Below are 13,607 nucleotides of genomic sequence, written 5' to 3' on the forward strand. Positions count from 1 at the left end.
CATATTAGCACACATCATAATAAATCTTTAATAACATGATAAATAAGCAACAAAACATGATTAAAGCATAACTTACTAGATGAATAATAATGCTAAAATTTAATCAATGCTAGACTCTGGAAGCATTTCTACTCAACATTAACAGTTTGTAGGTCGTCGTCGCTAGACTCTGTTAGTTCAACAAAATCCTCACTGCTGGATTTCTCTCCATCATCTATCTCCTCGTCAGTGGCATTACCATCTATAAGTAATTGTGATGTAGATTGGATTTGTGAATCAACCGAATGTCTCTCTACTTCGTCATTCTGAAATGCATCATGGTTTTGAGCAGTAATAGTGTTCGGCATTTCTATTGTTGAACGAGACTTCAATCGACAAACAGACAACCATTCACTAGCTCTTCTTCTCTTCGTAGGATATTCAAGATAAACCACCTGACCCGCTTGTATTGCAAAAATGAAAGGTTCAAACTTATTGAACCTTCTGTTTGCATTAACCTCTACTAAATTATAATTTGGATGTATTCTGGTACCTGTTCTTGGGGTTGGATCATACCATGAACATTTGAACAACACACACCTTTTTATCGGTAATGCAGGATACTCAACCTCTATAATTTCCTCAAGTCTACCATAGTAATCAAACTCAGTGTTATTGGTGTCGATAGATCCTTTAACGCAGACACCAGAATTAAAAGTTAATCTCTGCGAATCTCGTTGTCTCACATGGAATTTGAGACCATTAACATAGTAACCCGAATAGACCATTATTTGGCGTAGGGGTCCAGATGCAAGATTCAATATTCTATCATCTTGTACATTAGATATTCTTCGGTCTTTCACCTATCAAAATAGTAATACGAAAAATTAGGACCAAATTTTTATAAATAAATAATTATGAAAATTTCTCTAACTCACATATATTTGAAACCATAATGCAAATTCGGTCTCTAACTTTTCAGCAACCTCACTTGCAGTTATTGATGGATTTTGAAGATGTAATTGTTGCTCATACAAGCTTTGAAAAAAGATAATTATAAGAAAATTAGGATATCAAGCAATTAACTACAACGAAATAAAAGCTTGATTAGAGAAGTTAACTTACTTTATGTAGGGTTTGACCTCATCACAGTTTAAGAGTATGTATGTTCTTGCAGCATGGTATTCTTGTTGAGTTAACCATCTAGAAACAGATGCACCCATTGGTTTACCAGAAAATTTGAAAATAGAAAGCATCGATGGATCTATATTCTGAGTATCATCGGAATTTCTAGGACATTTGCGGTGTCTGGTTTTAACATTATCAGCAAAATAATAAGAGTAGAACGAAGATGCTTCCTCCACCAGATAAGCATTACATATTGACCCTTCAACTCTTGCTTTATTACGAACATTATTTTTTAATTTTCTTAAAAACCTTTCAAATGGGTACATCCATCTGTACTGCACAGGACCAGCTATTCGTGCCTCATATGGTAAATGTACCGGTAGATGTTCCATTGAATCAAAAAAACTTGGTGGAAATATACGCTCCAACTTACAAAGTATGAGAGGAATGTCAGTCTCTAGCTGAATCATATCAACCGTCATAATACACCTCGCTGTCAAATCTCTGAAAAAAAGACTCAACTCTGTAAGTGCTTGCCAAACATTATTGGGAAGTAAATCATGAAAAGCTATTGGAATAAGTCTTTGCATGAACACATGACAGTCATGACTCTTCATTCCAAACATCTTTAATTTGTTCATGTCAACGCATCGAGCCATATTCGAAGCATATCCATCTGGAAATTTAATTTCTTTTAACCAACTACATAAAGCTTGTTTACCATCTTTGTCCAATGTATAACAAGCTTTTGGAAACTTATTGGTTGTTTCATTCTGATGCAATTCTGGTCTATTGACTAGTTCTTTTAATTCTTCACGTGATTTTGCAGTGTCCTTAGTTCTTCCAGGTACATTCATCACAGTGTTGAAGATATTATCAAAGAAATTTTTCTCGACATGCATCACATCTATATTGTGTCGAATGAGTAGATACTTCCAATAAGGCAACTCCCAGAATATGCTCCTTTTCTTCCAACCACACTTGCTCATCCTCACAAGATACTTATTTATCTCATCAGAATTAGGCTGAGATACTGGGAGGAATCCATAACTATCTATTTGTTCAATGATTTCTTCACCTGAAGCATGGACTGCTGGGGGAGGTTTTCTGACTACAACATTCTTTAGAAAATTTTTCTTATTTCGCCTAAAAGGGTGATCCAGTGGTAGAAATTTACGATGATTATCAAACCAAGATATCTTCCCACTGCAAGGTAATGAAAATGCATCGGACTCTGTCATGCAATGTGGGCATGCTAATTTACCAGCCGTGCTCCATCCCGACAACATTGAGTATGCTGGAAAATCACTGATCGTCCATAATAAGGCCGCATGCAATGTAAAATTAGTTTTACTTGCAATATCATAAGTAACCGAGCCTACATTCCATAATTCATTAAGCTCGGCAATTAGAGGTTGCAAGAAAACATCTATCTTATCTTTTGGATTGGCTGGACCAGGAATAAGCACGGTAAGAAACATAAATTCATCTTTCATGCACATCCATGGTGGTAAATTGTACGGTGTTAATATAACTGGCCAAGATGAATATTGTTGTCCTGACTGACCAAATGGTTGAAATCCATCTGCAGAAAGTCCCAATCTCACATTTCGTGGTTCCATTGCAAAGGAGGGAAACACATTATCAAGATGTTTCCATGCAGGAGAATCACAAGGATGACACATTATACCTTCTTCATGCTCATGCTCATGCTCATGATGCCACACCATGTGGTTAGCTGTAGCAGCAGATGCATACAAGCGTTGAAGTCTAGCAGTTAACGGAAAATAATACATTACTTTCCAAGCAATATTTTTCTTCTTCTTCCCTGGTATGCGATTACGATGCTTAAAACAAGGGTGAGTACAGATTTTACATTCATTCAAATCACTGTCTTCATTCCAAAATATCATGCAGTTGTTTATACAACAATCAATTTTCTCTACAGGCAAACCTAAACCTAGAAGCTATCAGTCATTATGTTATCAGTAGGGAGCAACTCTGACATCAATTGACAAATGTCATCGTAACATCTTTCTGAGAAATGATGTTCTGCTTTCATATTCAATAACCTTGCTGTAGCTGATAGTTGTGAATGACCAGAAGGAATGCCTTCCCACACTTCTCTTTCACTAGCCTTTAACATTTCATATAGTTGCTGATATTCAGGGGTTGGTATTTCATCTATATTCGAATAATCAACTGCATTCATTGCATCTTGAACCATTGATTGCATTGAAATATCAATATTATTTGATGCTTCAGGAGCTGTAACAGTAGTCCCAGAATATGAACCACCAGATGACCCAATTGGTTCATATATATAAGGCTCTCCGTGGCAATACCAATTGTAGTAATTTGGCACAAATCCATTTCTACATATGTGCATTTTTACGGTATCCTCATCACGAAATACTCTATTTTGACATTTTTTATGATTACACGGACACGGTATCGAGCTAAGCTTGAGCTTGATTTTGAGCTCAATAGTTTTATCGAGCCGAGCTTAAGGATATTTGGTTCATGAGCTCACGAACATGTTCGTTTATAGGCTCGTGAGCTCAGGCTCGAGCTCGACTCGTTTAAAGGGCTCGAGCTCGGCTTGTTTAAAGGGCTCGAGCTCGACTCGTTTAAAGGGCTTGAGAACATGTTCGTTTATAGGCTCGTGAACTCGGGCTTGAGCTCAGCTCGCTTAAAGGGCTCGAGAACATGTTCGCTTATGAGCTCATGAACTCGAGCTTGAGCTCAGCTCGATTAAAGGGCTCGGTGTGTTGAGTTTGGAAGTTTAATGTAGTAGTTTGGGGTGTTCAATGATGTGTTGAGTTTATATTATTTTAGTTGTTAGGTTTATTGAATATTTATTCAAATGAATTTTCGAGTTCGCTTAATAAGCCTGCAAAACGAGCCCAAAAATAATCTCTAAACGAGCCCGAAAATGAGCTCGAGCTCGCTTAACGAGTTAGGCTCGGTAACTGTGATAATTGAGCTAATAGCGAGCCGAACTCGAACTGTTCGCGAGCTTAGTAATTCCAAAATGAGCCAAGCTCGAGCCTTGTGATAAAAGTTCGATTTGAGCTCAAGCCTGAATATAACTTAAACGAGCCGAACTCGAACTTAATACTGTTCGGCTCGGTTCAACTCATTTACATCCCTAGACGCCTCATTATTATGGAGGCTATGAAGGACAATATAAAAAGGAAACCTCTCTGTTGGCCAGACACGTGCATGTATACACATTCACATTACGATTTTACTATTCATCTTCTTCTCCATTTTGCTCGGTTACCGTTCTGACTTGAGTGTTGGAGTGCCTGTGCCAGGGCTCCGCTCCCTGGTTCTCACTCTAAAGTTCCCGTTGGCTCTATCTGTGGTGTGTATAGGTCCATAACTCCTAGTAGGGATGGCAACGGGGTGGGGCGGGGCCGGGTTTGCCATTCCCATCCCCGCCCCGTTTTCATTTTTTCGGGTTCGGGGATTCCCCGAACCCGAACCCACGGGTTCGGGGATTCCCCATCCCCGCCCCATTTCTAAATTAATTTATATTATTATTATTATTTAATAATAATTATTAATAATAATATTAATATTAATATTAATATCAATATCAATAATATTATTATTAATAATATTTTCAAAAAATTTAATATTAATATTAACACTATTATTAATATTTTTTTAAAAAATCATATTAGTATTTATTAATATTAATAATAATAATATTCGGGGCGGGTTCGGGGATGGGGATAGTATTCTCATACCCGCCCCAAACCCGCCCCATCCCCGAAAAATCGGGGATCCCTATCCCCATTTCGGGTTTTCCCCGCGGGGCCCCAAACCCGCGAGGAAAATTGCCATCCCTAACTCCTAGCTCTAGGTATGCAGTTCCCAACTAGCAACATTCCTGTCATCTCATTGGCCGCTTATTTACTCATCTTCTGGACGGGATAAGAAATCATAAACAAATATTTTATAAAAAGTCTTTATTCAGAATATATAGAGGATGATTACTCAAACAACTAAATAAGTATTTATATAAACTTTAGATCCTAAAATTTAAAGAAAGAAAAGAAATACTAATATATAGACATCAATCCTATCTTGTAAAAAAAGAAATTTTTTACTAAAAGTAAAATTCATAACAGAAATAAATTATCAAAATACAATGCTTATATAGATAAATCATAACTCATAAATACCCGATATACCAAAAATACCTTAAATATCATAAAAAAAGAAAATACTAAAAATAACAAAGATGTTTAGATCCTTCAAAAAAGATCTAAACGGTGTTTTTTTGGTTTGAAACTTGACGGTGATGGGTTTCTCAATAACAAATGTAGATTTTCAAATTCTACAGACATGAACATCGACATAACTTGATTTCAAATTTCGAGTTAAAAATTATGACCTATTAAAAATTGAGTACTCCTAAGTTCAACCTCCATCACAAATACAATATATTCGATGACCTAATTAATTGTCAAATTTATTAGTTGATCATGTCTGAAAGCTATGGAGATGATGCGTTGGGAAAGGTGGCTCTGACGTTGACTGGGAGAAGACTTTGCTAGGGAGAAACGACGATGCTTGGCACTCCTTTTGGCTCCTTTCTGTGGACACTCGAAAGATCCAATAGAACGTCACTACAAGAAAAAAGCTAATAGACAACGCTTTTAAAGCGTTGTCTTTGTGCCTGAAAAAGTGTTGTTAAAGGCACTGTTGTTAAAAGTCTGCTCAACGACAACGCTTTTAAAGCGTTGTCGTTTGTAGAGAAGACAACGCTTTAAAAGCGTTGTGTATTTTTTGCAAAAACATCATCTTTGCAACGCTTTAAAAGCGTTGTTGTTTTTGGCAAAGACAACACTTGCACAATGCTTTAAAAGCGTTGTCTTTTTAAAATAAAAATAAAAAAAATCTATTTACAAAATCATTTTTTTTATATTTATAAAACTATTAATTTTCTTTTACCATGTCTAGATTTGAATTTGACATATAAAATAATATTAATTAGCTCAACTAATGATTTCAAACTCGTACCAAAATAATAGAATTCAATTACAAAATATTAGTATTTACAGGAGAATTCAACTATACACAAAGACTAAATAGTTCGGTTTCAAAGTAGATAGTGACATTCGAATTTAAAATAAAAAATGCACAAAAATCCAGCTTGGCGGAGCCGAAGTCAGCAACCTTAGCGGTAAAGTTGGCGTCGAGGAGGACGTTGCTGACTTTCACGTCGCGATGGATGATGTGGGGAGTCTCCTCGTGGTGCAAGTACCTGCACCACATGCATCAACCAAAATTGCATTGATATAGATTAATTAACCTTAATTGCAATTTTAATTTGCTACAAAAATTTGATTCAACAATCATCAGATCTTCACCTGGCTAGGCTACCAATATCTAATCCCATCGGATTTCATCCTAAAAAAATAGAACCATTACTTATCAACCGATATCGATTAAATCGGCTCATCTAATCTGCATCTACCTTAAAAGATATTCTAATTAATGAAAATATTTATGTATTAATTGCTAGTGATATCAGAACACCTGAGATTCTCAAGGACTTGATGAACAGGCCAGAGGTATAAATAATCATAGAATTATATCGTGGATTAAAAATGCCTTTTCTCTAATATCATACAGCTAAGCAACTTCAATACATACTACCAAAGAAGCATAGGACTTTCATTCAATTATGTATAATCAAACAAATTTCCTTTAAAATTTTATAAGTTAAAAATGGATGTTATGCATTTGCAATAGCAATCAGAGAAATCCGTGTTAAAATTTCACTCTCAATATTAATTGATAAAAAAAATGCTGCATTTAACATCACTAAGTATATTTAACCGCATATTAACTATGGAAACAAAATCCATAATTATTTTACCGGTATCAAGTAGTCCATTAGCTCTTATGGTACTAGAGTGTAGACCCTTGATACAAATATTTAGAAAAATCTCCACTAATTCAATTCTGGATGGTCCTATATGATGTACTTTTATAAGTAAACTAAGTTTCAAATAAAGAACAAACATCATAGGAACATAAATCACTAAACTAACAAGCATTACATGGAATTAAACTAAAGAAAATGTATCAACTAAAATCTATATAATGGAAGAGACATTTAATCAAACACTTGATGGGCATGAGTCAATGAAATCATAATGTGTACAAATTGAAACATAGGATGTCAAATTAATACAAGCACTTAACATTCACATAAAACATTACTCAATATGAAAGACAACATGAAGAAAAACATAGAACGAAACCTAAAGCATGAAACAAAGTAGCATCTATGTTTATTTTAGTGTTAGCCTATTGCATCATGGGGATTTCACACAATTTTCATGTGCAGTAGATTAAACTTGATGGCCTTAATCATGCAATGCCTAAAGTTAAACTTAAAACTTGTCGTGCCAAACTCTTTTTCAAGCCCTTCTGGCTGCGGAAGGTTAGTTTTGATAGCCGTTTAAATGGTCAGATTATTCATCAAATAAGAAGTGCTTTCATAAGGATTGATCATATAATTGAGGGCCTAGAACTGATCTAAAATCTTTCTCAACGCAAATTCAATATAGTTCCAAGGTTTCGAGGTAACACTATATAACTAGTTACCGAGAGGAGTTGTATAAGTGAGACAACAAATACACAAGGCATTTGTGAATATGAAAGAAAAAAAAATCACCTGTTTCGGAAACTGTCGGATGCTCTCAACTAGGTATTGGTAAGACTCTTTGTCACCAGCTACAAGTTCTCCCATAGTGGGAATTATCGAAAAAGAATAATAGTCATATCTGCAAAAGGGGCTTCTTTGAGTCAAGCAAATAGTTTTTATCTTCACTTTAACAAAGAAGACAACATACATTTTGGTAGTCATTAACTTGATGCACAAAAGTAGATTGCATTTCAAAGGAAATCTACAACTTGTGGGGAAATTTGATAAAAATAATTCAACAGTTTTTACTTACAGCTCTTTGAAGTAATTCAACATGTGAATGCGAGCGTGCGGGGAATACTAAGAATGATTAAGTGAAGAAACAAAGTAGGATTTAAATGAGATAGAGATTGATGTTAAAATAGACTTGAAACTTTGTGTTCATTAGAACACCTATGACCTGACGCCAGCTCTTTGCTGTAGTTTGTATAGAATTCAATGAGAGAGATTTAGAACTGCCCCATAAAAATATTCATCTTTGTTTGCCAAAGCAAAAGTAGCAGGTAAACAGTTTGATCACCTGAACCCTATGGGTGGATATGCCGAGGAGAAGGATCTTGGCGGCAACGTCGCCGGGACGGGCGCGGGATGAAGCGCGTCCCAGGTGTCGTCGAAGCGGATGACGTTGAAGCGGTCCGACGGGGTCAGGCGGGCGAGACCGGCGAGCAGCCCGGCCTTGGCCGAGCGGCACGCCGCGGTACATCACATCGAGCGCCGCCGAGGTAGCAGCAGCAACCCTTGAAGGAGGCGGCGGAGGAAGAGGAGGATGAAGGGGTGGCGATGGGCATGCCGAGGTAGTGGCGCTGCCTCCGAGGGTCGGGCGGAGGGTGTGGGCGCTGGTGGTGGCCGCCGTTGGGAAGGTTGTTGGGCGTTGTCATCACCGGCGAAATCCACCACCGCACTTCCCGATTCCTGAGAGGGGTCTGTGCGGCAGTGAAGAGAAGAAAGAGCAGCCGACCGGTGGTGAGGAAGAAGAGACGACCGGCGGTGGGAGGTCGCGTGCCCTAGCCGCGCGAGAGGAGATGTCGCGAACAGAAAGGAATCACCAACACTGTGTCGTCGCATGGGTAAAAGGAAACGAAGTTTTCTCCTCCTTTAATCTGGGCCGTCCATATTGTGATGAAGATGGATGAAGATCCAGCCGTCAGATCTTGAGATAAGCGGTCTAGATCACTTAAGATTGAGATGATAACTTGACAGTAGACAACGCTTTTTAAAAATCGTTGTCGTAGACACTAAAAAAAAGGCTAATAGACAACGCTTTTTACGAAGTTGTCTTTGACCCGTAAAAATTATTAATAGACAACGGTTTTTAGAAAAGCGTTGTCTATTAATAAGAAAATAATGAAATAGACAACGTTTTTCACTAAAAGCGTTGTTAAAAAAAAATAGACAACGCTTTTTATAAAAAGCGTTGTCGTTTAAGTGTTGTAGAATCCCAATTTTCTTGTATTGCGTTAAGGCAAAAACTAGGGAAGAGGTCCCTAGCGTAGACTCTCGAACGCTTAAATCAGTATAGTGGCCGAGCGAAATATGGAGAAGATGAACAGTAAAAAATGAGAGTACATGCGGTAAAGTTGGCTTGTAATGTATTGTGTATGTAAAACATATCTCGCCAGCGGAGAGAACCCCCTTTTATATCACCTCTCATAACCTCTGCAATAATGAGGTTATAAAAAATATTTGGTATCAAAAGATGCCAGATAATGGAAGATGTACAATCTAAAGTTTGTATAGTTATCCTTTAAGGAATCTTCTATTATATGTATATGAAAAGTCTCGTGTAACTTTCATAAAAATAATAGAAGTTGTATAATCATCTTCGTAAGAAGTTTCCATTGAATGAATATGTCATAACTGAAAAATATTCTTTGACAAATGGTTGTTGCTCTCTGACATGTGATTGTGATTCTATGATAATGTTGTCCTTTGAATATATCTCTGTTGGACTTTTAGCCAACCGACTGTATGAAGGAGGGCTGTCTTGTACGCTCGTTCGACTGAAAGGTCGTGCAGGTTGTGTACGTATTGGTATTGAGCGCCCTATGTTTAATCAGTTTAAAGGCTGACTGACCATATGCTGTACTATGAGAATGAGAAGCTGGGTCCTTTGGATCCGGCCTGACTTATAACTGACCAGATTTGTAATAGGCCTACTATCTCTTAAATCTGATCGGCTATTGGTTGATTATATATATAATAGATGTCTTAATATATGAATAAAGTATTAAATCCTTTGGATCTGACTGATCCTTTGACCGATCGCCCTGGTACTTAAGACCTTAGCACGCTAAGTAATAATCCTGCTGTCATCTCACTTAAATTTTGATTGTCACGTTATATATGAGTCTATTGCGTAATATTCCATATCATTATTGATTAAAATTTAAGTCAAAGGAAGATGGATTTGATTAAGATTTTTTTAAATATTTTTTTAAAAGTACTTGCAGGTTTGTAAAAAATTGTGGGAGACCTGGGAATTTGACATAGCTCTCAATATATATTCTGTAATTAAGCTTGAATGAAGGGAAGTTTCATGCCGTTTCCATCATATATTTAATTATCGTCAATGCACGTCTAACTTGTATAACATTTATACGTGTTCTCATTGTCCTCTGTCGGGGTGTCATGGTAAAATATTTAAATTGTTATTGAGATATTCGTAATTCGAACTTCAACTATCGCGTATTTATAGAAATTTTTCCTCTAAATAGGGACGTAACCAAAGGATGTTGGACTTCTGGGTTAATCATCGTGTTCATTTCCCGATTTATCATGATGATAAATTTTTATGAAGCCGAACCGATCATCTAAAAAATAATCAATATGACTAACTTAGATTTTCATTTATACGGGTTCTCACTCATGGTGGTAAAAGGTGAATACGCTCGCCCCCAGCGCCCCCGCCAACCCGTCCCAGGGCCAACACGGAGGAGGTAAATCACGGACGACTATAGCCTTTGAAATAGTGACTAGCATATAAGAGAGATATTTACCTCGATTTTATCGAGATTCGAACCCCATACCTGATGGATACGGGTTCTCACTCATGTGTCTTACACTCGTTGATTTACCCCGGGCAATTAACAAGTTAATTAATATATTGAAGAATCAATCTTAGTCATTTATATTAAAAACCATATATATTCAAAGAGTTGTATTTAATTTACGTGTATGAGTTTATTTTTTAAACCACGATATTATTATTTATTTAAGCGACAAATTAAAATCATCATATAAATTTAAAATTCTAATATATTGTGGGTAATTAAGTTTTCTGAAACTAGTTTATTTATCATTAGATTAAACAACTATTTATTTGAAATTGTGATATAAGAACCATCATTTTATGTATAAGTAAGAGGTAATGCACAACCATTTATATAAAGCCATTGAATTTGAAGAAATAACATTCTCTATTAATTTTCTTACCGTTAATTAATTCTTCTTCCTGCCGATGGCTTACTGAATCGAAATTGCTAGAATAACAAGTACATACAACTCGTCTCTCCTAGCTAGAATATAATTAATTAAAAAGATTCACCTTCTCATGCACAAGAAGTGGACATGCAGTAACCTAAAGCGAAAAAGTAAACAATCATGCGCGCATATAATTAATTAATTAAGCTAGTCGTGAAATTGACTGACTGACTGACTGATTGATTCATTAGTTGGCCATCTCCACCTCGTCAATCCGATCCTTCACCTCTTCCTCGTCGTCGTAATCTTCCTCCTCGTCGACGTCCATGGTGGCGACGATGGAGGTGGTGGTGTTGAGGATATGGGGGGCGTGGCCGGCGCTGAAGGAGCGGACGTGGTCCTCGAGGGATCGCTTGTGCTTGAAGTCGGAGCCGCAGATGCAGAACCAGAACTTGCCGCAGTTCTTCTCGTGGGTGCGCCAGTCGCCGCTCACGGCGAAGGCCTTGCCGCAGCGTCGGCACGCGAAGGACCGCGCGCCGTGCTTGCGCTTGTAGTGCGTCTGCAGCGTGCGGAAGTCCTTGAGCGGACGCGACCGTGGGTGCTCGAAGTGGTTCTTGCACCCCTCCACGCAGCAGTAGCACGGCAGCTTCAGCAGCGCCGGCGTCTCGCCCCGCAGCGACTCTGATCCCCGCTGGTACTGCTCCCCGTGCCCCCACATATGCATCTGCATAACATGATCAACACATATATAATCGAGAAATCAAAACGGCAAATCTAATGCATCTTCCAATTTTCAAGATTCAAATTAAAAAAAGTTTCTTGAGTTTAAATTAAGGAGCATAAATCGGAGGTGGGAGAATGAAGGTGCACATGAACCTGCATGTTGTTGAAACGGTTGAAAGTTTTGTTGCAAACGGTGCAGGTGAAGTGAGTGTTGCTAATTAGGATTTCAGCGGCGGAAGGGATCCAGAATTGGCTGGGCGGCGCGGCGGGTTCCAACCCCACGCCACTGACACCGTCGGCAGCAGCAGTCATGGTAGCGCCAATAGCAGTACTACTACCAGTGCAGCCGCTTGAATTTGGCAGGCCAATGGAGAGCGCAATCGCGACGTCGGAGCGGTAGGCTTGGCATTGGTTGAAGCCAGAGTACTCGAGCCAATTGTAGGAGCAACGACGGGAAGAGGAGGCTGAGAGTGTAGGGGTGGGCGTGGGGTGGGCGCCAGGGGGGCAAAGAGAGAGCAACAAAATGGAATCGTCAACTTCCTCATGATCAGGAGGTTTGCAGTTATGGTCGTTGGACAAGGAGTGGTTGCTGCCGTGGGAAAACATGGAGAATTGAACTAGCTAGCTAGCTAGTTAAGAATTGATTGTTGGGAAGGTGAAAGTCGAAGCTAGCTAGCTAATTAAGTGGGTACAGGAGGATATATATATATATATAGCTAGGAAGAGGCCGGAGGAGATGAGAAGAGGGAACAATCCATACAAGGCGTATAATAGCTAAGACAAGTTAAGACAGGCCAGGGAGGGAGGGTTTAAATTCTAAATTGCATTCCAGGGAACGGAGTGAATGATCGATAGAGAAGGCTCAACCGATCAAGTGGATGAAAGTGGAGACCTGAGGGGTTTTTGGCTGGTTTAGGTTGGAAGGGAGACAACAGATAGACACTGACATAAGACAAGTACCAGCAAGTAGTGTTGTCGAATGGCTAGCTAGCAAGGATAGGTATGGGACAACCATGGGGGGATTCCATGCGGGCATCGCATGGCATGGCATGGCATGCATACTTTAGTTCAGTGCTACGGATAACAAATTAAATGCATCTTCTAAATTTTGCACGTAATCTAACAAAATAAATGCATGCACTTGTATAAGAAGAGAATTCTCTTCACAATGATATGAAGAAGACTCACATATCTCTATGGAATTTGCATTTCGCACTCAATAGAGGCAGGGTCTCTGCATTCTTCCTCGAACTAGTAGTCACACACTTGATATATTAGTGAAAAGAATTATAATTTAGTTTAAGTTATTTAATATTTATCACCCAAAGAAAGAACTATATTACCATGCATGCAACAGGTAAAATAGTTAATTAAGTTTACAAAGCCGCCCACTTGGGTTTATAATTATTTTGAAAAGTTACATTATCCTGGAAAGGTTTACATTGCCATTACAAAAATTGAGTTTTAAAGTTACATCCATATTTTATGCCCGATGATTGCTAATTATCGATGCGTTACTTTTTCATGTTATCAGAAGATGGTTAACTGAGAACGTAATTTAATGGTTGACTGAAAGAAGAGCGTGGCCACGCTATCTTGTAAAATTAAGAGTATTAGTAGTGGA

General features: G+C 38.1%; 1 protein-coding gene across 1 annotated transcript; it reads right to left on the reverse strand.

The window, feature by feature from the left end:
* Nucleotides 1–11,305: 11,305 nt before the first annotated feature.
* On the reverse strand, nt 11,306–12,333 carry LOC122017613 (zinc finger protein WIP6-like). The gene is made up of 2 exons (XM_042575265.1): nt 12,137–12,333; nt 11,306–11,984 (listed from the first exon to the last, which is right to left on the reverse strand). The coding sequence occupies exons 1-2, from the start codon at nt 12,293–12,295 to the stop codon at nt 11,508–11,510; spliced, it is 636 nt and encodes a 211-aa protein (XP_042431199.1). The 5' UTR covers nt 12,296–12,333; the 3' UTR covers nt 11,306–11,507.
* Nucleotides 12,334–13,607: the final 1,274 nt, after the last annotated feature.

Source organism: Zingiber officinale, chromosome 8B, assembly GCF_018446385.1.
Source record: "Zingiber officinale cultivar Zhangliang chromosome 8B, Zo_v1.1, whole genome shotgun sequence".
In the NCBI taxonomy this organism is placed as follows: domain Eukaryota; kingdom Viridiplantae; phylum Streptophyta; class Magnoliopsida; order Zingiberales; family Zingiberaceae; genus Zingiber; species Zingiber officinale.